General features: G+C 42.9%; 1 protein-coding gene across 2 annotated transcripts in view; it reads right to left on the reverse strand.

Moving 5' to 3' along the window:
- The window catches only part of SIGIRR (single Ig and TIR domain containing), a 41,809-nt gene extending 18,292 nt beyond the window's left edge, over positions 1–23,517 (reverse strand). The window contains exons 1-7 of one of the 2 annotated variants that reach the window (XR_004402481.2): positions 23,257–23,517; positions 22,906–23,082; positions 8,825–9,118; positions 3,243–3,465; positions 2,498–2,640; positions 1,615–1,764; positions 389–532 (exon numbers count right to left, since the gene is read on the reverse strand). Coding sequence is in view for 1 of the 2 variants with exons in the window: in XM_032948893.2 (XP_032804784.2) it covers positions 389–532; positions 1,615–1,764; positions 2,498–2,640; positions 3,243–3,465; positions 8,825–9,118; positions 22,906–23,011 (1,060 nt within the window). In the remaining variant the exon portion in view is untranslated. The remainder of the gene's footprint in view (positions 1–388; positions 533–1,614; positions 1,765–2,497; positions 2,641–3,242; positions 3,466–8,824; positions 9,119–22,905; positions 23,083–23,256) is intronic. The other variant, XM_032948893.2, reaches the window with a different exon arrangement.
- Positions 23,518–25,900: the final 2,383 nt, after the last annotated feature.

Raw genomic sequence — 25,900 nt, forward strand, 5'->3', positions numbered from 1 at the left:
ATTAATGGAATGCTCTATCTTTTGCACGTCAATCGTTTCACGTCTTTATACATTTTAGCCCCAATCCTAGCTTGTGCTAATTTAAATGAAATAAAAGTACACAAATTATTGTTGTACTGACCTTGGTAAGGGTGGCCAGGCTGAGAATATCAAACACTCTACATTTGAAAATGTGGTTTATTCATGCAAACGCTGATCAGATTCAAACAATGGATGGAAGCCAGCAGCGTCGGCTTAGTACTTGGGAAATATAAACTTAGCAACAGCCCATGTCCACATTCCAGCCACTAAGGCAAGGTCGCATTGTGCAATAGTAGGGCATGCACAAGCTCCTCCAATACATCTGCATATATTAACAGGTACACAGCTGCTCGAGTGGAGAACATACCCAAGCCTGGCAGGATGTCCTTGTCATCCGTGTGCAGGCGGTAACCATAGCGCATCTCCAGGTGAGGCCGCAGAGTGAAGTGCACAAACTTGCGGTCGAACTCGGTGTTGACATAGGAGACGTACGCGTCGTACAGCTTGCCGTCTGCGGGGACGAGCGCGCGGGCAAAGGACACCGAGTGCAAGCACACGTCATCGCACGGGAGGGGGAGGGGGTGTCAGGTTTCCCCTGTTAATGCTGGGAATGCTCAGTGACAATAACAGCAATTAACTTTTGTTTTAACCCTCTGTCGTTTTTTTTAATGCTTAACCGAGAGCCAGCAGCATTGCTCGGAATCAAAATCACCTTGCCAGAGATAGATCACAGCGTAGAGGTCGAACCACTCACTATGTCACCGTTAATACAAATGCACATCTGCACATTTACGCGTTAGATTTCAGGATAAGGAAGTGTATAGATGCACGCACGATGACAAACACTCCCTGTGCAGCCATTAACAACTGTTGGGATAGCAAGCACCTATTTTGGCTAGGAAGGCACATGAGGGGCTAGTGTGATCAACAACATGCCTGGCGACCTTTGTTCCCTCACTGCTAATGTTTACACCCTATAACACTTGCCACTGATGTTATCTTAATGGTCAGGAATCAAACAGGGCTGCCGGTATCTTAGTGGTGTGCCCTAACCACTGCACCACTTCTCCCCATATAGTGTCGCTGCCACGCACACAAAAATATAAGCTACATCCAATAGGCCAGGAAGCAACCATTTAATATTTAATCAAAAACAATGGTTGTTGGTGTGAAATAAGTAAAGTTTCAAAGTACCAATGTTTCTACCGGATCAATGACCACTGTTGTTTACGGTGACCAAAAGTTGCCCCAATCTCTATTGCTCTTCTGCCACTCATTATGCACGACCCCAAAGCTATAAAGATCTCCCGTATAGCCTTTAACAGACTGTAGGGGCAAGTGCTGTTAGCGAACACCTACGAAAGGTGGCATGGCACACGAGGGGGTGGGTGGCCTGCACAATAGCCGCCCACCTTTGTCTCTCCAATGATGATGTTTAACACTTCACCAGGTACTCTTTTAAGGCTGAGATGACTTAGAGAAGGCCCAAAACCGATTCAGATAATCGTCGCCGATGCCGTGAGCGGGAATGAACTCGGTCGACGCATTCATAGCGCAGTGTGCTGTCCCGCACACATGCACACGAGCGCGCACCGTTGGTCTCGAAGTCGCCGTAAGTGTTGCGGTGCCACAGCTGCAGGTCCAGTTTGAAGCGCGAGTAGAGCGTGACGGACAGTGCCAGCAGCAGCAACAGCACCAGGGCGGCCACAGCGCTCACCACGTGGCTCGGAGCAAGGCCCTTATCTGCACACACAGCACCGCCAAATGATCGACCCAGAGGCTAAAACACAAACCAAAGATGGCGAGTTAATGGGCTCTAACCTGCTTCGGCAAATGCGCAAAATCACAAAAATTTTGCACTTTGGTTTTAACTTCAATTTTTTGAAACATGCGTTTTAGAGTATTTGGATGGCATACATTTTCACGTGATAAGCCACTTTCGTTGAACTATAATTTGTGGCCAGATCGCTTCTGAAAAGGAGCTAATGGCTCAGTGGGCCTACATGATAAAATAAAAATAGTTTTAACTATCTTACTTCTAAGGCACACAATTACATAGCCATTCTAATTATGGAAATGTGCTGAACTACGTGAATTTAATTACTATGTTTCTGGTGTTGGGTAAGACAAGCCTTTTGAAGAGACCTCAGCATTAGTTGTGGAAGGTGATATACCTGACATTATGCGATGCCCCATAGACTAAAAGAGTTAAGAATTTTTTTTAAAAATCTCATAATTTACAGCAGATCCATCAATTAAATGTTTTGTATGTGCCATTATCACCATCAACAAAGTAGGCATCAGTGCACATTACAGCAGAATGGGAACGGTACAGGAGCATGGATAGATTTTGATGGGAATTCTGATGCCAAAATGCTTGATCGTTTTCAAGTCAGGGTAAACCCTCATGGATTGGCTGTAGTTGTTTTGGCTGGACTTTTTTTATACCTCTATTCACCGTAGTATCATAACCCACCTTCCATCGCCACGACGAAGCTTGCACTGATATTTCCAGCCGTAGTGTGGAAATGGCATCCAAACGCCCCAAAGTTTGAAGATTCCATAGTGCTCACAGACAAGCGACTTGTGATGACCACAGCTGAGAGCTCATCTGAAAACCTGTCGCATGGACAGACACACACACATTTAAAATCAACTATAGGCCTACCAGACGTGGCTCAGTGGCTCAAGGCACAAATGACAACACCTGAGGAAGAACCACTGAGAAATGAGGTCTGAAATCAGCACAACCACCTGTTGTCATTAAGCCATATCCAAAGTTTCAGAGCGATATAGTGGTTCTTGGCCAGGAGATGAATTTTTACTTAAATTGGCATAACTCAGCTGTGTTTGAAATTTAATGTGCAGTTAATTAAATGGATACAATGCGGCAAAACATTATTGACATGGCATGACTAAGAATTATGAATACATCTTGGAACTTTAATGATTAACACTGCCTTATAACATAAATTTATAAAGGAGGCAAACATTTTGGGCCACAGCTGATTGAAGTAGGCTTGATTAGCTAAAAGTGGTAGATCACACTTTTAAGCGCGGTGCCTTGAACACTGGGAAATTGAACAGCTGGCCCCCAATTGTTGTATTATGTAAGCCATTTGACTGCAGATTTATTTCTGTGGTAGTTTTCCAATGCCATACCTTGTCTTAACACAATGCTCTTCAGAACATATACATGATCTATTTAAAAGGACCATCACCTGGCGTCTTGGACGGTTATGTTGTAAACAGACGAATTTGAAGCCAGCGCAATGCCGTCCTTGCGCCAAACCACCGAGGTTGGACACGTGACATCGCTCCTGTTGGTGCCGATCTCCACGGTGCAGTTGAGAGACAGAGATGCGCCGATCGGCATGTTGTGCCGCTCCGGCCCAGGTGGGGAAAGCAGCGAAGGGGAGGTCATGCACGGAGCCGCTGTCAATTCTGTGGGTGGACATTTCAGTTTGAATACATTAACTTTGAATCGCTTTGATTTGCATTACTCAGCTTTGGTTTATTCAACTGCACACCAGCAGGCTCAAAGTGTGCCTTCGCAATATCGTATATATTGATGAAAAATCCAACTAATTTGCATTGTTTGATGGTGCATTGTGTCGAAGGTATTGCAATGTGTATAAATGGTAAATACATATATATATTAGTCATGTGCTCCCAGTTTTCAGATTAATCCCCCAGTAAAAATTCTAGATACGAAATTTCAGACGATCTGTAAAGAATATTGTTACCGATTATTTTTCAAAGGGAAGCGAGATCAATGACATGATGCCGCTTTCCTGCAAAAAATGTTGCCGCGTAGCACTGAATGATGTAAATGTTGTGAGCTTCATGACACAGAGTAAAACAAGGTATAAATTATCTGAAAAAGATGCGAAATTTCTCTTAAACATCCCATTTTTCCATCAGAAATGAATCTCTAATATGAAGGGTCAATGAAGCAAAGCATCTTTAAAAAGCACGGGAACAAAAGCAGTTTTCGTTATGGATTATTGTGCATCCCTGTGTGGTTAGCAACTTATCAGTTTCATGCTGTTACATAAATCCTGCTTCACGTGCAATAGCACTGTACTGCTCCCACACACCTGACAGAAGAGGCTTGTTTGTTGCTAAACTTGACATTCAATATATTTTCCATGTTCTTTTCTATCCTCCTACCAACATCCCAATCTGACATATGCATTTCCACGAAGTATTTATTGCTGGGTTTAGTAAACAAACATAAAAACGAATTGAAAATGGAATTGCATAAACAGAGACAATATATATAAATCTATTCAGAATATGAAAGCACTTAAAACCCATATACGATGCAAAAAGGGGGGAATAATAAAATGTAACAGCTTAATAGTCTGTGTTTTAGAGTGCACGCCTCGCTGTAAAAGGCCCGGTGAATGTGAAATTGCTAAGAGAAAAACCTATGTGATGATGCGCGCCTTTACCATTCGCCTATTTTTTCTGTTACTGCACAAGTGCTGCGTGCTTGTTGAACACGTGCATTGTCACAAGGTGGTGAAGTAACACAAATTCTATGGGCATTGGTAAATGCATTCAATTCAAGGTTTAGCTGTCGAACCGATTCCAACCAACGATGAAATCAAGCATTGACGTATTAGCTCTATCCCTCTGTCTCTTTGTAATGAGTCGGGGGGGGGGCAGCATCAACACAACGCTCATAAAGATAAATACATTCACAATATTTTAGTAAATGTTCGCTTCATTAAATTATGTTACCTTATGAAATTTGACCAAAGGGTTGCCCAAAACTTGGTGATAAAACCAGTGCTAAAAGGCTAATTAAATAACATAGCACACGACATCGCGAGATGACGTCACCAATTATACAATTGCCTCGATTCCCCTCCCGATGGGGTCATGCATCATGTGACATCAACTCGTGAAGTTTGGAACGTAACATTATCACCTTCCTGGTGTGTTTTAATTTTCCACTTTGACCCCATGGCAGGACTATTTAGCAAGATGCCCACTTTACAAAGTAGACCGATGTTATGCTTACTTTTGTTACTTCCACCTCGAATACTGGGAGCCCACAAAGAAAGCAAAAGTAGATTAGAAATGCAATAGTCAAGAGCTGCATATAAATTACCTTTAATTCAACATGCACCTGTTTAGCAAACGTGGCGCATACATTAGCTTCTGACCAAGATTAATATTCAAAATGTCAAACATATTTACAAGGCAAAGAAGCACTAATGTTGAAGGCAACTTCCTTTGATGAAAAAAAGTGTTCTTAAATATATCTAGCAGATTAAGCAACTCGTGGCATTTGCTAGCCAGTGCCTGTTAAACCAGCTCACATGCACATTCTTATTAATCTATTATTTAATTTAAAACATTTTTTTCAAAACAGCGCAAACATCACTGTGCTGTAAACCTCTGGAATGACTGCTTGAAGGAGGTGGGACCATGTGATTTGAAGACAATGCTCCATTCGTGAGCTACACCATGTGCTCTCTGATTTGCAATGAAGTTCAGTACTGGTTGTACCCATTGTTGATGTGTTTGAATTGGCCCTGAATAATGGAGACGTGCTCTTATGTGCCTGTAATAATAATTTCAAGTGAGATGGAAAAATTAACGACAGAGCGGATACTGAGAAATGGTAAAAGAAACAGAGGAAGACAGCGGAACAGATGGAGACACAAAACTAAAGAAAGGCATGAAAGAATATAGGGAAAGGCCTCTGCCCACCATATAATCCCATATTACGTGAGACACGAATACTTATTCATATTCAAATACTGTTTTCAGAGATGCTATATAGCTCATTGACTGATGGCAAACCTCTGCAGGGATTAAAATGTCAAATTAATTTGGGCTATGGTACTTTACAAACAGGACCTTCCTCTTCATAAATCACCGTAGAACTAAACGACTCAATGCCCAATTCACAAATATTAAGGGGGTATCACCATGATGCACTCCTGATGCAATTATCGGGTTCAACCGCCTCAATCACAAATTATAGTTGCTCATCTAAAATCAACATCAGCCATCCGAAAAAAAATACATTGTTGATAGGAGGCATAGGTGGGAGTTATATACATACATAAGTCAAGCCTTGTTTGTATGTACTTAGAATTTTTTTTTCACACCGTACGTAGCCGACCATGCTAATCGGAGGTGCAGGGGAAGGATAATATAACTATTGTAAACACAAAAAGCAGTTATAAAGAAATTCGTTTTCAATCTAGCAGCAACCATGCTAAACACTGGACCATCGGACGCACACACAGATAGGTATCCGTATTTACTTGTACATCACAGTAGGACATTCATCACATCATTCTTTTCAATTTCCTACATTTGTCACAGGGCGAGAACTCTGATCGATAGTGGAGATTGGAGCGAGTTGGGAGAAGAAGTGTGTGTCTTCGTGAATGACATGGATTTGAGCCACACGGGTGGCTGGCTGAGTCAGGACATGGATTTGAGACGTGAGAATTGGAATTGAACACAAAGCAACACCACAGCATTCACTTCAGCATCATTATGAGACCTCCTTTGCCAGTAACAAGATATAGTAATAGGTTTTTACCCTTTTAGCTGGCACAAAAACCGACACCTTTATACAATTCAAGGACAGTGCATATCATTATCAGAGTTGTTTCTTTTTGTTTGCATTTTTGACTGCTTGTGTTGTGGTTATTGCAAACATGATCCCTTGTATAAAGGTGTCAGTTTTTGTGCCAGCTAAAAGGGTAAAAACCTATTACTTCATCATCATTGCCAGGGCGACGGCTTGAACAGGCGGTGCAAAAAAAAACACAACGCATTTAAAAACGTTAGAACCAGTGAAGGGAAAAAACGATGCAATGTAACGATGCACCCATTAAAATAAATCTTTGTGCTCGTAGAAGACGCTTTGTAATAACGCGTGTGAGAAATATCAGCAATTTATGCTCATGATCATTATAAATGTTATGTTAATTAAGTGGACAGTTGTTCAACATATTACAAATAGTAGAAGACCATCCAAACGGGACTAAAAATAATTGATATTGACTTGAACCTAGACCTTCAGCATTAACAATTAACAAAATTGTAGGGGTGGATGGTAATTTATATCATTAGATAGCACTGCCCATGAGCCAATTTCATAAACGTCTATCATATAAGGCCTGTCACCATGTAAACATAATAAAGCGAGCAGCCGTGGTATTAAATTAAAACTTCTTCGACTTGTGAAATCAAACGTTGAGTTAATTTAGTACTATAACAAGTGGAAAGTGATAATAAAAAACGAATAGCAAAGGGAAAATAAGTTGCCTGCAATGTTAGTGACCAAACACACACACACACGGGGTTTTTCACAGCCTATGAGACCACACAGAATTCATAATAAAGCGTATTCACTGCCTAACATTTAAGTGTGGTTGGTGTCTCTCCTATAGTCATATCGAATTGTTAGCAATTAAATTGGTAGTTACATGGCCATAAAGATGTAACTGATTTTACACGTTAAGCTAGGCAACACAAGATGAAGTTGCTTTGTTGCCATACAACCGTGGATATCTTGACATATGTTATGTAACAATTTGAAATCTATAAATAGGATAGAGAGCTAAATAATGGTTGATACTGCTTTTTACCAATTCATTACCAACTTCATTCTGATGCATTCTTAAGTTTCGAATTTTGATCTTCCAAAATTATTTAAAAACTGACCAAAACGGTAATTGTGCACTAAAGGTGGCATGCAGATTCATTATTTGAGCGAGTGCGTAGTGCCGGGCCATGCGATAGCCTCCTCGGTGGTTCTTGTAGTCAATGTGCAAAATTGTTTGTACAGAGCAAAAGCTGCAGTTTGGGATGTCATGAAGACCCCAACGGTGGAGATTGGCTGCACGAAGACCTTGCCCTGACCAGAACCTGTTCAGCATAGCCCACTGACAGCGTGTGACAGGTTGAAGCCGGGTGGACAGATAACACAGCTCAAAAGGGGTTGCGTGTACTCTACTTTAGAAGGAATAGTAAATCTTAGGGTTAGTTACTAAGCCCTTTTTTGTGTTAAATTTAGGTGGCCGAGGACACTCTGCATGCACTTTTGTGAATCAAAGAAAGACAAAATGTCGTGTCAGCCCAATTGGCCAAATTCTTTGAGCATGGCTAATTAAAAATGAGCTACCAATTATTAGGAATTGTCTATCTTGATGGTGCAATGAGGACTGTGTTGTTAGTCAAATGTAAAATAAAAGATATCCATGTTTGTCTTTCAACAAATTGTATATTTGCTCGATAAAAAATAAAACCCAGCAGCCAAGGGTCTGTTCAAAAAAGTGCCGTTGCCTGATGGGTGGGCCCAATGTGATTTCACAACAGATCAGGTGACTCCTGCAGGATGATGAATGAGAAGAAAGCAATACATAGCTAAGGAAGTTCAACTCAAAGTCATCACTCTTATAATTTTACTCCGGATATGCATGGTCACACAGTACCAATTTTTTTTTAATCACAACTGTGCAGTCAATATTTTCAGAGAGTGATTGGAGGGGTGAGACTATTAAACACCAAGTCAATGGCTATGTCGAGGCAAAGTGCTACATTTGTAGAAAATGAAACCAGAAACAACATAAAAACGCAATCGCATTTTTCTTTAAGAGTCCTGGTGAGTAAACCAACCTTTCATGGCGAGGTTGGCAAGCCAGTGGGAGGACTCAGGAGTAGCCGGGTCGAATATCTCGACATGAACATATAAATGTTGTCGATCAAACCCCTCCCCCCCCCCGCCACCCCCTGACGTACAAAAGAAAAAGGAGGAACGCACCCTTCACGGCGAGGATGATGGTGTGGCTCGAGTTGCTCAGGTTTCCACTGCCGCGGCACGTATAGTTCCCCGAGTCGGCCAGAGCAACGACCACAAAGTGCAGGCCCACGTCGATGCCGTGCACGTGGCCCTCCACGGACAGGTTGAGTGGCTGGCAGTCCTTGAGCCAGACCACCGGGCACTGGGCGCTGGAGCAGTTGCCGTTAATGGTGCAGTTCAGTGTCACGTTCTCCTGCCCGGCCAACAGGTCTTCCTTGCTCGTAGGCTCATCATCGGCCAGGCAGGAAGCAGAGTCTGCAGAGCCGACCAAGAGACAATTGTGCGAGAGACACCACAGCACGCGCTAGTTCTGCGAGATATGTGCACTGTTGAATCATACTTACGTATCATACTGTTTCAGTCTCCCAACCCGGGTGAGTAATGTGTAAAAAAGTATCCACAATAGAGTTTTTTTTTGGGTTAGATCGCGTAAATATATAAATGTGTCGTTAAAACCCGCCACCACCCGACACAGTAAGAGTTGTCACGTTAACAGAACGTGGCCAATTCGTCACCAGTACAGCACACCGGTGTGTTGGAGAGCCAAGCCACAACATTTACAATCTGAGTTCGACGTTTCGCCAGTAATTACAACTAGCTTCATCAGGCGATAGCCAGATTTGTGGAGAAGTCCACCTGTTTCGTTCCTTGTATAGAGGCGTAGATGTGGTGACCACACTTCTGTGCTCTTGTGCAAAATGGGGGGGGGGAGAGAGGATTAATGAGCCAACGTACATAATGCACGTGCATTATGCGAGCCCTTTGATGTTGTCCTTCCTGTTCACTGTGTGTATTAAAATAGCCGTGCCAACGGTAATCCCTATTGAAGTATGGCGCCCCTCGTAGGCATGCATTTAAACAATGTATTATTTCATGATTCGCTTCCACGCAGCACTAAGACGTGGAAGCGAATCTTTCAATTTTGATAGATTCTCTAATTAGTCTTGGCCAGCAGTAGCTAGTTTTGCACAGAATTTCAACATGATCAAAATCAATTGAGTGTCCTTGTTGGCACGTGTGTTCTGCTACTGATGACAGATGTATTTGAAAGTATTGAATATTTATCTGATGTTCTTTTAGTCTCGTGCTGATCATTCGTCCTATTTGCCCAACATAACATTTGCCACACGTGCAGTTAATCCTGTACACACCTTCTATTAATAGCTTCAGTAATACATCTTTTGTACCAGATATCATTTCTGTATTTTATGTACCTTGTCAAATCCCCAACCCCCCTCCCACTTTGCACAAGAGCGCAGAAGTGTGGTCACCACATCTGCGCCTCTATATAAGGAAAGAAACAGGTGGACTTCTCCACAAATCTGGCTGTTGCCTGAAGAAGCTGGTTGTAATTACTGGCGAAACGTCGTACTCAGAGTGTAAATGTTGTGGTTTTGCTCTCCAACACACCGGTGTGCTGTACTCGTGACGAATTGGCATGTTCTATTTACGTGACAACCCTCACTAGTTGGCTGTGTCGGGTGGTGGCGGGTGTTAACGACACATATTTACGCAATCTAACCCAAAAAATATCTATTATGGATATAGGTGGCGAAAGCCTACGTGTTAAAATGTAAAAATTATGTTGTCTGCAAGTTCAAAAGCCGAGAAATCATTCAATGCTCCAGCAAAACCTAAATAAATTCAACATACGCATGGGATATTAAAACGTGTTCATTGGGATTAATGTTGCATGGGTTAATTGTCTCAAACCTTGAAAAAAAAGTCACATCCGTTGACGAATCGTTTACCGTGTACAAATATGGACCAACATACAGGAAAATCAACAGTGGACAAAATTGATTTATAACAGGTCGGCAAATTGTAAACTGTGCCAACTGAACACTCCATGGTGAGAGCAGGGAGCCACGATTGTCAGGGCCCTCTCTGTAAATTGTGAAAAATGTGAAAAAGAAAGCTCATAGGATTGCTGCAGTAAAAATAAAGATTCTGATTTTGAACTACACCGCCACCGACAAAGAGCTAAGCAGCACACACTAGCTTTTGTAAAAGTTTGATATTTCAAAGAGAACACAGACCCAAAGTTCACTTTAAACTTAGTAAAAGATTTACACAATGAGTCAACCTGTGGTATAAGAATCCTGTATTCATTGTATTTATTTACCTTCTGACTGGTCTATCTTGTGCTGGCATTGTGAAGTTTAAACTTCAGGGATAGTGCAGGCATATTAGAAACGTTCTTTGGGGTTTCACCTTTGGTATGTGTAACTATGTTTATGGTATAACTGCGAATTTGTTTTGGCATCACCATTAGATGCATCCTTGAACATTCCATCTTCTATCATGCACCTCTGCCACAATGTTGCTCGTTTCTTTAAACCCTGACAATGCCTTAACATGGGTCTGTGAGTGTCAAAACATCATTTACGGTTCAAATGAAAAAGTCAATTCTAAGAACACTCGCAAATAATACTATATGGTACAGGTATAAACATCGTATCTGTTGATGGTGCCTTGGCAGTGGTGCACTAGCAGAATTAACAAACTCAACACAATCAAGAAATGAAAAATACATCTGAAACTGGCAACATTCTGGGCAAGCACATAAACCATGTGCTATGAAGGTCATTGTCCAAAACGTCACCTATTTATATATTTTCTCCCAAAGTAGTGTTATTGATGAATGTGTTATTTTTTTTTACTGATAAAGTCAGTATGTCCATACAAATGTTACTAAACTCTTATATATTTTTTTACAAAAAAAATGTTTATACCAAAAAAATGCATGTCTATAGAAACGTCATTTTACTTGTTTCTCTAAAGTCGCATACTTCTATAGTTTACCTTTTTATCAGTTATCCATTACTACATTCATGACATGCCGTTGCTCGTTAATATTATACTCTAAAGGAACCTTTATGAATCACAATGAAGAGCTGTTCTGGGCAACTTTAAAGAACATGCAGGTAAATGATCAAAGACAGGGTTTTTCCCTGTGCTTGTGAGAAAGCACACTGCAAATTATATGACAGTTCCAACATGTCCACTTGGGACCTTATAGATCACGAAACAAATGTTTTAAATAAATTTAAGGGCAATAATCTGATTTACAGTGGAATTAATCCCATATATACTTATTTTCATAGATCAATAATTAAATGGTTTGCTTGATTAAAAAAAACTTTTAAAATCCACCATTCATAATGTCCTTTTCCAGATACCTACTATTAATGCATGTTAATACTATTATCAACTCAATAATCCCACAATGACTTAAATGACTAGAAGTCAATTAATTATTTTTAAAAATTACTTAAGATTCGCAGTTCTTACAGATAACTTTACGAGCTAATTTTGTTCGGCAACTCGCAGCATTGAAAGGCACTTGCAGATTAATGCTGGTATGCTTGTAATTACTAAAACACATATAAACATCCAACGACAAGCGACCCTTGTCTCATTCACTCCACATTGAACAGACCCAGTTTAGAAACGTAACTCAACTCCTCCAGATTAAATGTTGAGAAATATACCAATCATCTTTTGAGCCTCGACCCAATTGGTGCTCGACCAGATGACGCTTTTGGCACCAATTGGGTCGAGGCTCAAAAGAAAGCCGTCCCTTGGTGTGGACCAATCAGTTTCAAGGACAATGCATTTATTATCATAGTGTGTTTTTTGTTTGCATTTTGACTGCAGGTATTGTGGTTAATGCAGACATGAATCCTTGTAAAAAGGTTTCAGTTTGTTGCCAGAAAAAAGGGGAGAACCCCTATTATTACATTTTGGTACTGGCAAAGGAGGTCTAATGATGAACCATCCATAATATGTCATGACCGCGGCATTACTGGCTGAAGGCCTCCCCCCAAGCCTTCGCCATCTCACAGCCTTGCAATGCAGCTATCCATCTAGCACCGGCACACGAGCAGATCCCAGGACTCCATCTATCAAAATAAATACACCAACATCATTGCCTGTGCCCTCCAAGTCCAAACACCTCAGTGGACTCCACCAACTTCAGTGTTGCTTTCTTCTAGCTTTAAATCTGAACACGTTCGTCAGTAACTGGCTTAAAAAATAAAAGTATATGATATGCCAAGTATATACTTTTTTATTTCTATAATATGCCTTTTTCTACGTTTCTTTTTTGAGACAGCGCTGAGGTTTATTTTGTTATTTGTGCTTGTGAACTACTGCCAACAAAGTATCACCGTAATATTGTGTTTAATGTATCAAGCTCGGAGATGTATTTAAACAAGTGCCATGGTTTAATGTAAACGTGGCTTAAAAGGCAATATGACTTACATATGCATCTTAGACAAAAGACAACACAGTGTAATGTGCTACCCCTTTAATAAATAAGCTAATACAATTTAGAGTAGTGTGAGAGTACATTGACATTATGCGCAACACAAATGCCACATTTTCTGAGGCCTTGTGCATACGGCAGTGCTAGTGTTGGCCAAGTCAGGGTCAAACCAGCCTTCATCTTACACCTTCGATCTGATAACAATATAACGAAAGTACAGTGCAGACAAAGAACTGCCTTGATTGGGGGTAATCTTGCTCAACCAGACTTTGCAACACGGCATTAGTCGTGAAACGTTCCAGCGTTTGACCAGGTGCATAAAACACATGATGAAGCAATTTATTGTACTTTTATTGATCATCAGCCAAGTTCAATCCAGTGCTGGAAGAAGACCTGCGCAAGCCGAGGCCATCTATCACAATCCTGCGATGTAATTTTCTACCGTTTACCTGTGCACAAGCCGATTTCATTACTCCATCTCCCGAACGGACGTGTTCTTAAGCACGTTTCATGCCTCGTCCGCCACTCCATGATCATTTACTATTAGCCATCACTTTTCCTTGTAATTGCTGAACTTTAACAAAGAAACGTTCAATAACGTTCAAGCAACTTTTAATTACACAAAGGCAGTCCTTCCGATGTTTTGCAAGTGTATGGCCTGTGTCGCTATTTTTGCTCGTAAAATTGGGCGGAAGTGGGGGTTTTTTTTAATTTCCCCAAACACATCATAGTGTTTTATGGGGCCTGCCACTAGTTTTCACAAAGGCTCAAGTTTTGACCATTTTACACGCTTTTATTTAACTCACTCTGTCTGTTGTTGTATCCTCAAATCTTGTAACTCAATTTTAACCCACTTCCCAATGTGGTATCGACTGCAAACTTGGTATACGTATGCCATACTGATGACAATACTATATTCTATCATTTTAAATACATATTTTTTTAAGCAATCTTTTTTCATATCTTATGTGTGTCGGCTTAGGTCTAATTGTCCACATTTAACTGACGTTGGCTGTAAATCACCACGGTCCCCTTACGTCGTGGCAAGCTTCAGGGCCACTTCCTCGAGTCGTGGAGTTCTGCCATTACTAGTAGGGTACATAGTCTTGGTTCTTTCGGTAAAGTCACGTAGAAGGGAAACAATAAATGAATACATAAATAAATAACTGCCAAATCGCTCTCCGGGGTGCTAACGTTAAAAAACCGCCACATTTTTCAAATGTTCTTGCTGTGGTTTTCACACCTGATGATGATTGCTTGTGTTGCAGTCGAAACGTCGTGAGAATTTTATCGTTTTATATTTTTATTATTTTATTGTTTCCCTTCTACGTGACTTTACCGAAAGAACCAAGAATATGAATCCCTGCAGTCACGAAAGCTTTAAATCATAGTTGTGTACATTTCATTAAAGCATGTTTAAAAAAAAAGTATGTTTAAATATTACTTTTAATGAACAACCTTAAACACAAGTGGCTGCAGACAGCTGGAGATAGACGGTGAACAGAGTGCGTTTCAGCCAATCACAGCACACAAGCCGCGAACGAGAAAACTCGTGATCTCTACCATTCGAAATGCTTTGATCCCAACGGACAGCTGGTACTGAATTATCTAATCAGTCTGCCAAGACAAGAGCATTCCAAACTAGGTTCAAGACCCCAGGGCTTTAAACATGTTATGTTTCCAAACAGTCCCCTACAGGTTAACAAATATTCTGAATACCCTTTCATTAGCAAAGTCCCAATGTAAGCATGTCCTCTTATCTTCTTAAACATTCAAAGCAGATGCAAAAAAGGGGTAGGAGACCGAAATAAATTCCGGCTCATAGTTTCATTCAACACAGGCATTTAAAATAACTCAATCTTACTGTACTGTATTTTATATGGCTATCGATTTTATAAAAAAAGTAAATTTATTGCATCGAAAATTGTACACTTACTTAGAATGTGATTATGGAGGTCCTAGTTTGATGTTGCTTATAATAATTTAGGTGTATTCATGAAGATGGTGGTATGTTATCGGTGAGAACTGACGCAAGTTGTATTGATGATGCTGCTGCGATGTAATGACTATGATGATGACCAATTTTATGCAAATAGTTAATATGGCGATAATGATAATGAAGGCAAGTCATATTTCTGATACTACTGATGATGGAAGCAAGTCACGGCAATTATGATGATCATCGTAAAGGCATGCATGGCATATTGATGATGGTTTAAGGCCAGATGACAACCTGGCCTTACTTGAGGTCTCCTACCCCTCTTTTATTCAAGGCCAGGTGTTAACAACCTCGCCTAGTATACAGGAGGTCGTGGGTTTAATGCCAACCCTGACACCTGTATATTTGGAGTTTGCATTTCTCTCTCCACGTGGTCGCACGGATTTTTTCTGCGTGTCCTCTGGTTGTTCCCTCCACATTTAGAACTATGCATTTAGAGTATTTGGCTGCTGTAAATTTCCACATAAGCCACTTCGTTGAGCTATCATCTGTGGCCAGGTCGCTTCTGAAAAAGAGCTACAGTGAGGGAAAAAACTATTTGATCCCCTGCTGATTTTGTACGTTTGCCCACTGACAAAGAAATGATCAGTCTATAATTTTAATGGTAGGTTTATTTGAACAGTGAGAGGCAGAATAACAACAAAATCCAGAAAAACGCATGTCAAAAATTGTATAAATTTATTTGCATTTTAATGAGGGAAATAAGTAGTTGATCCCCTCTCAATCAGAAAGATTTCTGGCTCCCAGGTGTCTTTTATACAGGTAACGAGCTGAGATTAGGAGCACACTCTTAAAGGGAGTGCTCCTAATCTCAGCTTGTTACCTGTATAAAAGATACCTGTCCACAGAAGCAATCAATCAGATTCCAAACTCTCCACCATGGCCAAGACCAAAGAGCTCTCCAAGGATGTCAGGGACAAGATTGTAGACCTACACAAGGCTGGAATGGGCTACAAGACCATTGCCAAGCAGCTTGGTGAGGTGACAACAGTTGGTGTGATTATTCGCAAATGGAAGAAACACAAAAGAACTGTCAATCTCCCTCGGCCTGGGGCTCCATGCAAGATCTCAACTCGTGGAGTTGCAATGATCATGAGAACGGTGAGGAATCAGCCCAGAACTATACGGGAGGATCTTGTCAATGATCTCAAGACAGCTGGGACCATAGTCACCAAGAAAACAATTGGTAACACACTACGCCATGAAGGACTGAAATCCTGCAGCGCCCGTAAGGTCCCCCTGCTCAAGAAAGCACATATACATGCCCGTCTGAAGTTTGCCAATGAATATCTGAATGATTCAGAGGACAACTGGGTGAAAGTGTTGTGAGCAGATGAGACCAAAATGGAGCTCTTTGGCATCAACTCAACTCGCCGTGTTTGGAGGAGGAGGAATGCTGCCTATGACCCCAAGAACACCATCCCCACCGTCAAACATGGAGGTGTAAACATTATGCTTTGGGGGTGTTTTTCTGATAAGGGGACAGGACAACTTCACCGCATCAAAGGGATGATGGACGGGGCCATGTACCGTCAAATCTTGGGTGAGAACCTCCTTCCCTCAGCCAGGGCATTGAAAATGGGTCGTGGATGGGTATTCCAGCATGACAATGACCCAAAACACACGGCCAAAGCAACAAAGGAGTGGCTCAAGAAGAAGCACATTAAGGTCCTGGAGTGGCCTAGCCAGTCTACAGACCTTAATCCCATAGAAAATCTAAGGAGGGAGCTGAAGGTGCGAGTTGCCAAACGTCAGCCTCGAAACCTTAATGACTTGGAGAAGATCTGCAAAGAGGAGTGGGACAAAATCCCTCCTGAGATGTGTGCAAACCTGGTGGCCAACTACAAGAAACGTCTGACCTCTGTGATTGCCAACAAGGGTTTTGCCACCAAGTACTAAGTGATATTTTGCAGAGGGGTCAAATTTTTGACATGCGTTTTTCTGGATTTTTTTGTTATTATTCTGTCTCTCACTGTTCAAATAAACCTACCATTAAAATTATAGACTGATCATTTCTTTGTCAGTGGACAAACGTACAAAATCAGCAGGGGATCAAATACTTTTTTCCCTCACTGTATATAGCTCAGTGGGCATTACCTAGTAAAAAAAAACAGTTTAGTGTACAGTTTATGATGAAAACGACAAAGATGGGATTTTCGTAGGTGATGGATGCAAGTCCCGTTGATAATAAGGATCAGGACTTAGCGAGGTTCAGTTTCGTGAAGAGTTCAGTTGAATTGAGAGTCGATGAAGATGTCGGTACGAGCTGGGTGTTGGGCGACGGGTGTGTGATTTAGGGTTGAGTCGAGGCGGAGATGACAAACGAGGCGAATGCGAGTTGAGTTTAAGTTCACACGAGTTCAGTAGAGAGTGTGTGTGTTGAGGCGAAGGCAGCCTTGTATCATCATGAACTTGATTAAATGGGGGTTGCGACACAGCATGAAACAATATTTCAACAAACGTGAGCCACTACACAGAATAATAAGAAATAAGATGTGCTTTTATGTATACAACACTGCCTTTAAAATCATATATATGACAGGCGACGTTTCGGGAAATGACCCTTTTTCATAGCATATTATCATAGTAGCCTTTTGCCCGCCCAAGGACGGGTGTATTGCAGTAAATCTGAAACTTGCAAGTGAAAATCAGACCGCGACGTGATATATTCATTGCATCCATTCGTGTGCAGTTTGTAAGGCCGCGGTGACACAGACTTATTTCATTTTAAGATTATAATCCCTTGTTCATCACGACGTCCTTTTTACTTCGATGTCTCAACAACAGCGTCACGGAGATCACGTGATGACGTGAGGGTTCTGCCTTTGTAGTGATGGTTGTGAGTTGACGTCGAGGAGGGGGGAGGAGCCACTTATTATTATGAATGGAGGGGGGGGTGTCCATTTGGAAGACGTCACCCGCTCATGAATATTAATGAGGGGGGCTGGTCTATGTGGAGTGACTACACGGGCGTTAAGGACAGACATTCCTCGGTGATTATAGTAAGCATATCGTATTCCACATTTTCATTTTCGGCAGTGTTTATTGACAAATGTGTCGAGTTTTGTATTATTACTTGTGCACCACAGCCAAAGCAGTTATCGCCACATAATTATTTCACGACTGATGACATCTGCTACAGCTCTCACCACCAGACTTTACACGAACATTGTTTCACTTTACAACGAATAGAACTCTGGGAAGGGGGTAGCCCACTTGAGCCCGTGGGCAGATCAGCATCCTCGGCATGTGTTAAGTTAGAGCCCCATAAGAGCTCACGAATTGGAGTTGTCAAGTTTGAGTGGGATGTGAGGAGGAGGGGGGGGGGGCTGGAATTTTAAAGTTTAATTCAAATTGTTCGATTCAAAGCTTTCGTGACTGCAGGGATTCATCTTCTTGGTTCTTTCGGTAAAGTCACCACGTTGAAGGGAAACAATAAAATATATTACGTTTTATTTTTATGTTTTTTTTCCCCCCTTCTACGTGACTTTACCGAAAGAAGATGAAGTTTAATTCAGTTGAGTGCGAGTTGTTGCTTCACACATTCATTTAAGCACGAGTTGACTTTGAGTTGACGATGCGAGCTTGAACCCACGTGTACCACTCCAGTCGAGCATCATTTGAGTTGATGGGTACGATTAAAGTACGAACATTGTTGTAGTTGTACGGTGCTGTACCGTGTTGAACTTCTTTCGCACCGTACGCAGCCAACCGTGCCAATCGGAGGTGCGGTACGATTAGAATAGAATTTGTTAAGTACGATTGCTTGAGAATTACTGTAGTAAGACTGTACTGTAGTTGAGTTTGGTTGTAGATTGTGTGTGTGTGTAGTCGCACTCACGTTGAGTAAGATTGCAGTTGAGTATGATTGTAGTTGAGTATTATTGTAGTTGAGTATGATTGTAGTTGAGTGTGATTGTAGTTGAGTATGATTGTAGTTGAGTATGATTGTAGTTGAGTATGGTTGTAGTTGAGTGTGATTGTAGTTGAGTATGATTGTAGTTGAGTATGGTTGTAGTTGAGTGTGATTGTGGTTGAGTATGATTGTGGTTGAGTATGATTGTGGTTGAGTATGGTTGTAGTTGAGTGGGATTGTAGTTGAGTATGCTTGTAGTTGAGTGTGATTGTGGTTTAGTATGATTGTAGTTGAGTGTGATTGTAGTTGAGTATGATTGTGGTTGAGTGTGATTGTGGTTGAGTATGATTGTAGTTGAGTGTGATTGTAGTTGAGTATACTCGAGTGTGATTGTGGTTGAGTATGATTGTAGTTGAGTGTGATTGTAGTTGAGTAAGATTGTAGTTGAGTGTGATTGTGGTTGAGTATGATTGTATTTGAGTGTGATTGCAGTTGAGTAAGATTGTAGTTGAGTGTGATTGTGGTTGAGTATGATTGTAGTTGAGTGTGATTGTAGTTGAGTAAGATTGTAGTTGATTAAGATTGTGGTTGAGTAAGATTGTGGTAGAGTATGATTGTAGTTGAGTGTGATTGTAGTTGAGTGTGATTGTAGTTGAGTAAGATTGTGGTTGAGTATGATTGTAGTTGAGTGTGATTGTGGTTGAGTATGATTGTAGTTAAGTATGATTGTAGTTGAGTATGATTGTAAGCGAGAATGACATTACTTTAGTGTAGATTGAGCAAGGCTGTTGCTGAGTACGATTACAGCCGTGTTGTACTGGAGTTGAGTATGGTTGTGGTATGACTGTAGTATGACTGCAGTTTGAGCACAGTAGGACTGTAGTTCAGTATGGTTATACATAGTATTACTGTAGTATCACTGTAGTTTAGTATGGCTGTACATAGTATTACTGTAGTATTACTGTAGTTTAGTATGGCTGTACATAGTATTACTGTAGTATGACTGTAGTGGAGTATGGCTGTACATAGTATTACTGTAGTGTCACTGTAGTTTAGTATGGCTGTACATAGTAATACTGTAGTATTACTGTAGTTCAGTATGGCTGTACATAGTATTACTGTAGTATGGCTCTAGTGGAGTATGGTTGTACATAGTATTACTGTATGACTGTAGTGAAGTATGACTGTACATAGTATTACTGTAGTATGGCTATACATAGTATTACTGTAGTATTACTGTAGTTTAGTATGGCTGTACATAGTATTACTGTAGTGTGACTGTAGTGGAGTATGGCTGTACATAGTATTACTGTAGTATTACTGTAGTTTAGTATGACTGTACATAGTATTACTGTAGTATGACTGTAGTTTAGTATAGCTGTACATAGTATTACTGTAGTGTGATTGTAGTGGAGTATGGCTGTACATAGTACTATAGTGTGACTGTAGTGGAGTATGGCTGTACATAGTATTACTGTAGTATGACTGTAGTTTAGTATGACTGTACATAGTATTACTGTAGCATGACTGTAGTTTAGTATGGCTGTCATAGTATTACAGTAGTATTACTGTAGTTTACTATGGCTGTACATAGTATCACTGTAGTATGACTAGTTTAGTATGGCTGTACATAGTATCACTGTAGTATGACTGTAGTTTAGTATGGCTGTACATAGTATTACTGTAGCATGACTGTAGTTTAGTATGGCTGTCATAGTATTACTGTAGTATTACTGCAGTTTAGTATGGCTGTACATAGTATCACTGTAGTATGACTGTAGTTTAGTATGGCTGTACATAGTATCACTGTAGTATGACTGTAGTTTAGTATGGCTGTACATAATATTACTGTAGGATTACTGTAGTTTAGTATGGCTGTACATAGTATCACTGTAGTATTACTGTAGTTTAGTATGGCTGTACATAGTATTACTGTAGTATTACTGTAGTTTAGTATGGCTGTACATAGTATTACTGTAGTATTACTGTAGTTTAGTATGGCTGTACATAGTATTACTGTAGTATGACTGTAGTTTAGTATGGCTGTACATAGTATCACTTAGTATTACTGTAGTTTAGTATGGCTGTACATAGTATTACTGTAGTATTACTGTAGTTTAGTATGGCTGTACATAGTATTACTGTAGCATGACTGTAGTTTAGTATGGCTGTCATAGTATTACTGTAGTATTACTGTAGTTTAGTATGGCTTTACATAGTATTACTGTAGTATGACTGTAGTTTAGTATGGCTGTACATAGTATCACTGTAGTATGACTGTAGTTTAGTATGGCTGTACATAGTATTACTGTAGGATTACTGTAGTTTAGTATGGCTGTACATAGTATCACTGTAGTATTACTGTAGTTTAGTATGACTGTACATAGTATTACTGTAGTATTACTGTAGTTTAGTATGGCTGTACATAGTATTACTGTAGTATTACTGTAGTTTAGTATGGCTGGTATTACTGTAGTATGACTGTAGTTTAGTATGGCTGTACATAGTATTACTGTAGTATGACTGTAGTTTAGTATGGCTGTACATAGTATTACTGTAGTATTACTGTAGTTGAGTATGGCTATACATAGTATTACTGTAGTTGACTGTAGTGGAGTATGGCTGTACATAGTATTACTGTAGTATGACGGTAGTTTAGTATGGCTGTTCATAGTATTACTGTAGTAGTACTGTAGTTTAGTATGGCTGTACATAGTATTACTGTAGTATTACTGTAGTATCACTGTAGTGGAGTATGGGTGTACATAGTATTACTGTAGTATGACTGTAGTTTAGTATGGCTGTACATAGTATCACTGTAGTATGACTGTAGTTTAGTATGGCTGTACATAGTATTACTGTAGTATGACTGTATTTTAGTATGGCTGTACATAGTATTACTGTAGTATGACTGTAGTGGAGTATGGCTGTACATAGTATTACTGTAGTATGACTGTAGTTTAGTATGGCTGTACATAGTATCACTGTAGTATTACTGTATTTTAGTATGGCTGTACATAGTATTCCTGTAGTATGACTGTAGTGGAGTATGGCTGTACATAGTATCACTGTAGTATGACTGTAGTTTAGTATGGCTGTACATAGTATTACTGTAGTATTACTGTAGTTTAGTATGGCTGTACATAGTATCACTGTAGTATGACTGTAGTTTAGTATGGCTGTACATAGTATTACTGTAGTATGGTGATGGTAGTGGTTATGGTGATGGTAGTGGTGGTGACGGTGATGGTAGTGGTGGTGATGGTCGTGGTTGTGGTGGTGATGGTAGTGGTGGTGGTGGTAGTGATGGTAATGGTGGTAGTGATGGTAGTGGTGGTAGTGATGGTAGTGGTGGTGGTGATGGTGGTAGTGATGGTAGTGATGGTAGTGGTGGTAGTGGTGGTGGTAGTGATGGTAGTGGTGGTAGTGAGGTAGTGTTGGTGGTGATGGTGGTAGTGGTGGTAATGATGGTAGTGGTGGTAGTGATGGTAGTGGTGGTAGTGATGGTAGTGGTGGTGGTGATGGCGGTAGTGTTGGTAGTGTTGGTGATGGTAGGGATAATGATGGTAATGGTGGTAGTGATGGTAGTGGTGGTGATGGTAGTGATAGTGGTGGTAGTGGTGGTAGTGATGGTAGTGGTGGTGATGGTAGTGGTGGTGATGTTAGTGATGGAGGTAGTGATGGTAGTGGTGGTAGTGGTGGTAGTGATGGTAGTGATGGTAGTGGTGGTAGTGGTAGTGATGGTAGTGGTGGTGATGGTAGTGGTGGTGATGGTAGTGGTGGTGGTGGTGATGGTAGTGGTGGTAGTGATGGTAGTGGTGGTGGTGATGGTGGTAGTGGTGGTAGTGATGGTAGTGGTGGTGGTGGCAGCTGTGCGTGCGAGTTGGGAGTCCCCACCCACGTGGCTGCCCTCTCACCTGCCCGGGCTGTCCCACGCTGCCCAACGCAGACGAACAGCAGCAGCAGCAGGGGCAACATCATCAGCTGGGGCAGCAGCATCAGTCGCGGCGAGCTAGCAGACATCGTCCCAGCAGGCAGGGGAGCCTCTCCCACACAGTCTCTCCCCAGCGGGCTGCGTCCGTCCGACCCCTCGACTAAAAACAAAACACCGTCTCACTACTCCAACAACGACAACCACAACCACCACCACCAACAACAACACGCGACACACAACACGCTGTGAGATGCTAACAAGTGTGTGTGTGTGGGGGGGAGGACAGCGAGCCACTTGTATGGGAACACGAGAGCGGGCGCTGGGTTAACGTTACCTTCAATAAATTAGGGTCGATCGGTAAAAGCGCTCGACTTGCACCTGATGATGATGATGTTGGTGGTGGTGGCGGTGATCCTCGTTGCGTCGTTTTCTCTCGTGTAAGATTATTGAAGAGTTAAATTGTTTTTTTAATAAGGGAGTATTGTTGTTGTTGTTGCTGCTGTTGTTTAAAGAGACACGGACTGCGTGCGACAGGTAATGAGGACTGCGGGGTGGGTGGGGGTGGGCAGCCTTGACAGGTGCCGCCTGGGGGCGCGGTACGGTAACGCGCACGGTGGCCGTAATGACGCGAGGCGCTGCGCACTACACAAAGATCCACCCACCAAACACCCCTCCCCCCACCCAACACCCCCCTCCCTTCACCAAACACCCCCCTCCCCCCACCAAACACCCCTCCCCCCACCAAACACCCCTCCCCCCACCAAACACCCCTCCCCCCACCCAACACCCCCCTCCCCCCACCAAACACCCCTCCCACCACCCCTCCCCCCACCAAACACCCCTCCCCCTACCAAACACCCCTCCCCCCACCCAACACCCCTCCCCCCACCAAACACCCCTCCCCCCACCAAACACCCCTCCCCCCACCAAACACCCCTCCCCCCACCAAACACCCCTCCCCCCACCCAACACCCCCTCCCCCCACCAAACACCCCTCCCCCCACCAAACACCCCTCCCCCCACCCACCACCCCTCCCCCCACCAAACACCCCTCCCCCCACCAAACACCCCTCCCCCCACCCAACACCCCCCTCCCCCCACCAAACACCCCTCCCCCCACCCACCACCCCTCCCCCCACCAAACACCCCTCCCCCCACCCAACACCCCTCCCCCCACCAAACACCCCTCCCCCCACCAAACACCCCTCCCCCACCCACCACCCCTCCCCCCACCAAACACCCCTCCCCCCACCAAACACCCCTCCCCCCACCCAACACCCCCCTCCCCCCACCAAACACCCCCCTCCCCCCACCAAACACCCCTCCCCCCACCCACCACCCCTCCCCCCACCAAACACCCCTCCCCCCACCAAACACCCCTCCCCCCACCCAACACCCCCCTCCCCCCACCAAACACCTCTCCTCCCACCCACCACCCCTCCCCCCACCAAACACCCCTCCCCCCACCAAACACCCCTCCCCCCACCCAACACCCCTCCCCCCACCAAACACCCCTCCCCCCACCAAACACCCCTCCCCCCACCAAACACCCCTCTCCCCACCCAACACCCCTCCCCCCACCAAACACCCCTCCCCCCACCAAACACCCCTCCCCCCACCCCCCACCCAACACCCCTCCCCACACCCAACACCCCTCCCCCCACCCAACACCCCTCCCCCCACCAAACACCCCTCCCCCCACCCAACACCCCTCCCCCCACCAAACACCCCTCCCCCCACCAAACACCCCTCCCCCCACCAAACACCGCTCCCCCCACCCAACACCCCTCCCCCCACCAAACACCCCTCCCCCCACCAAACACCCCTCCCCCCACCCAACACCCCTCCCCCCACCAAACACCCCTCCCCCCACCAAACACCCCTCCCCCCACCCAACACCCCTCCCCCCACCAAACACCCCTCCCCCCACCAAACACCCCTCCCCTACCCAACACCCCTCCCTCCACCCAACACCCCTCTCCCCACCAAACACCCCTCCCCCCACCAAACACCCCTCCCCCCACCAAACACCCCTCCCCACCCCCCCACATCCCCCACCCCCTCTCCCCCCACACCCCCCACCCCACAAAAGACAAAGATCCCCCGTGTAGCCTTAACAGACTATTGGGGCAAGTGCTGTCAGCCAGCAGCAGCTTTGAAGACCTGAAACGGCTCACGAGGGCGTGGGTGGCCCACACGCACGCGCGCGCCATGCGTTGTATTTCACAAGCCAGGTGAGAGGGCCCATTGAGATGAGAGGTCGCTTATTGTAATTTGCAACACAATTAGTGGCAATAATGATTAGCCTTTTTTTATGTTCGGTGATTGCTGCTGCGTTGGCAGCTGTGGTGAGCAAGCACAAATAATAGCAACAACAGCACAAAACAACAAATTTGTCTATAAAACTGCCGAAAAAACAAGCGCGCTATTGTCGAATGTGGCCACTTCTTTTTAGTCGTTTATTAAGTCCAGGCGAGAGCTCACTGATAAATATCTCATTTTAAAAGAGATGGCACTTACTTTGACGAGGCGACAGGTCTCATAGTGTTACCACCATCATTCATGATTTTAAATGTATTAAATACAAGAGCTCGATGAAAAATGTCGACCTTCACGCATGACCGCCTGCGATCAATTCACAAGGAATGCGCCTCATTTTGTTCGATCTTGGAAGCTAAGCAACGTTGAGCTTCAGATAGTGGCTTGTATTGACGACCACATGATCGGCATATAAAACACAATATAATTATAAGCATCGTTTTGAAGAATATGAGTATGTTTAACACTTCCCATCAACCACAAAGGCCTTCTGGGAGTGGAGAAATCTCAGCATGGCTGGTTCAATGCAATCAAACCCTAGGACCATTTTTTGACATACGTGACGAAAGCAATCAAGACGTTGCTTGTATTGAGACAATTCTGCTGAGCTTGTGTACATGCATAACAAAAGAATATCTCAACACGTTCGTCAATAACAC

Source organism: Petromyzon marinus, chromosome 7 (assembly GCF_048934315.1).
Source record: "Petromyzon marinus isolate PM22_M1 ecotype Great Lakes invasive population chromosome 7, UKy_Petmar_22M1.pri1.0, whole genome shotgun sequence".
NCBI classification, from domain to species: domain Eukaryota; kingdom Metazoa; phylum Chordata; class Hyperoartia; order Petromyzontiformes; family Petromyzontidae; genus Petromyzon; species Petromyzon marinus.